The 1,147-nt window shown below is 60.9% G+C and overlaps 1 protein-coding gene across 1 annotated transcript in view; it reads right to left on the bottom strand.

Moving 5' to 3' along the window:
- Positions 1-431: 431 nt before the first annotated feature.
- LOC114072641 (L-gulonolactone oxidase-like) overlaps positions 432-1,147 on the bottom strand; it is a gene marked incomplete at its 3' end in the record, with an annotated part of 11,005 nt that continues 10,289 nt past the window's right edge. Inside the window, exons 5-6 of the mRNA XM_027910517.1 lie at positions 1,016-1,116; positions 432-521 (exon numbers count right to left, since the gene is read on the bottom strand). Of these exons, the coding sequence (XP_027766318.1) occupies positions 432-521; positions 1,016-1,116 (191 nt within the window). The remainder of the gene's footprint in view (positions 522-1,015; positions 1,117-1,147) is intronic.

Below are 1,147 nucleotides of genomic sequence, written 5' to 3'. Positions count from 1 at the left end.
GGGGCTCCCAGGGATATTCCCAAACCCATCCCAGCTCCAAACCCCTCCTCCCTTTCCAGCGGCAATTCCATCTCCCCTCAGCGCCGGGAGAGGCTTTCCCGGGAATTCTGGGATCCCACCCCTGCGGGGAGGGGAGAAAAATCCCCGTGGATGTGGCCCCCGGCGATCCCAAGGGGGTTTTTCCAGCCGGGATGATTCCGGGATTTCCATGGACGCCAGAGGGCGGTGCAGCCCCGGCCGCGATCCCAACCATCCCCACCCTCCCGCACGGGAACTCTTGGAATAAAAACCAGGAATTCCTCCTCTCCTCGGGCCGGGGAAGCTCCAGGTGAGGTCCCTGCCCGTCCTTCCCGGAAAATCCCGGGAAATCAGGCACGGAGAGGCAGGGAAAATCCCACCCCTCCCATCCCGATCCCGATCCCGAATCCCACCTGATCCAGAGCAGGAATTCCAGCAGGTGATGCCCCACGGCGCGATCCCAGAGCCAGCTGGACGGAGGGGAGCTGGGAGCCTGCAGATCCAAGAGCAGGGAATTCAGGGAAGGGCGGGAATTCCGGAGCGCGGGCCAGGATTGAATCCCGGCATTCCCAGAATTTCTGTTCCCCCCCCTCCAGGATTTGTCCTGAGCATTCCAAGGGCTTGGAAAACCCTGGAATTCCCAAAATATGGGAACAAGCCCCATCCAGCCCCTAAAGGAGACCAGGACTTGCCCTGAGCATTCCAAAGGCTTGGAAAACCCTGGGATTCCCACCCAGACTGTGGGAACAAATCCCATCCAGCCCCAATAGGAGACCAGAATTTGAGGATTCCAAGAACTTGGAAAACCCTGGAATTCCCAGACCGTGGGAACAGGTCCCATTCATTCCCCCAAGGATGCCAGGACTTGCCCTGAGCATTCCAAGGGCTTGGAAAAGCCTGGGATTCCCACCCGTGGGGTGCCCAACCCGGTCCCAGAGCGCTCCCCCCTCCCCCCATTCCCGGCATTCCCGTCGGGAATCGCGGGCGTGCCCTGGTGGTGGGGTCCTGGTAGATGATCCGGACGTGGTCGCTGTGCGGGAACCACAGGAAGCGGAAATATTGGGATGAGCGCAGGTGGAGATCCAGCTGATCCAGCACCTGCCGGAAAACCGGGAATGGGAGTGCCCAG

Source organism: Empidonax traillii, unplaced genomic scaffold (assembly GCF_003031625.1).
Source record: "Empidonax traillii isolate 1590-97213 ecotype Southwest subspecies unplaced genomic scaffold, ASM303162v1 scaffold3645:size11859, whole genome shotgun sequence".
Classification (NCBI taxonomy): Eukaryota; Metazoa; Chordata; class Aves; order Passeriformes; family Tyrannidae; genus Empidonax; species Empidonax traillii.
This window is presented reverse-complemented; position numbering and strand designations above follow the sequence as displayed.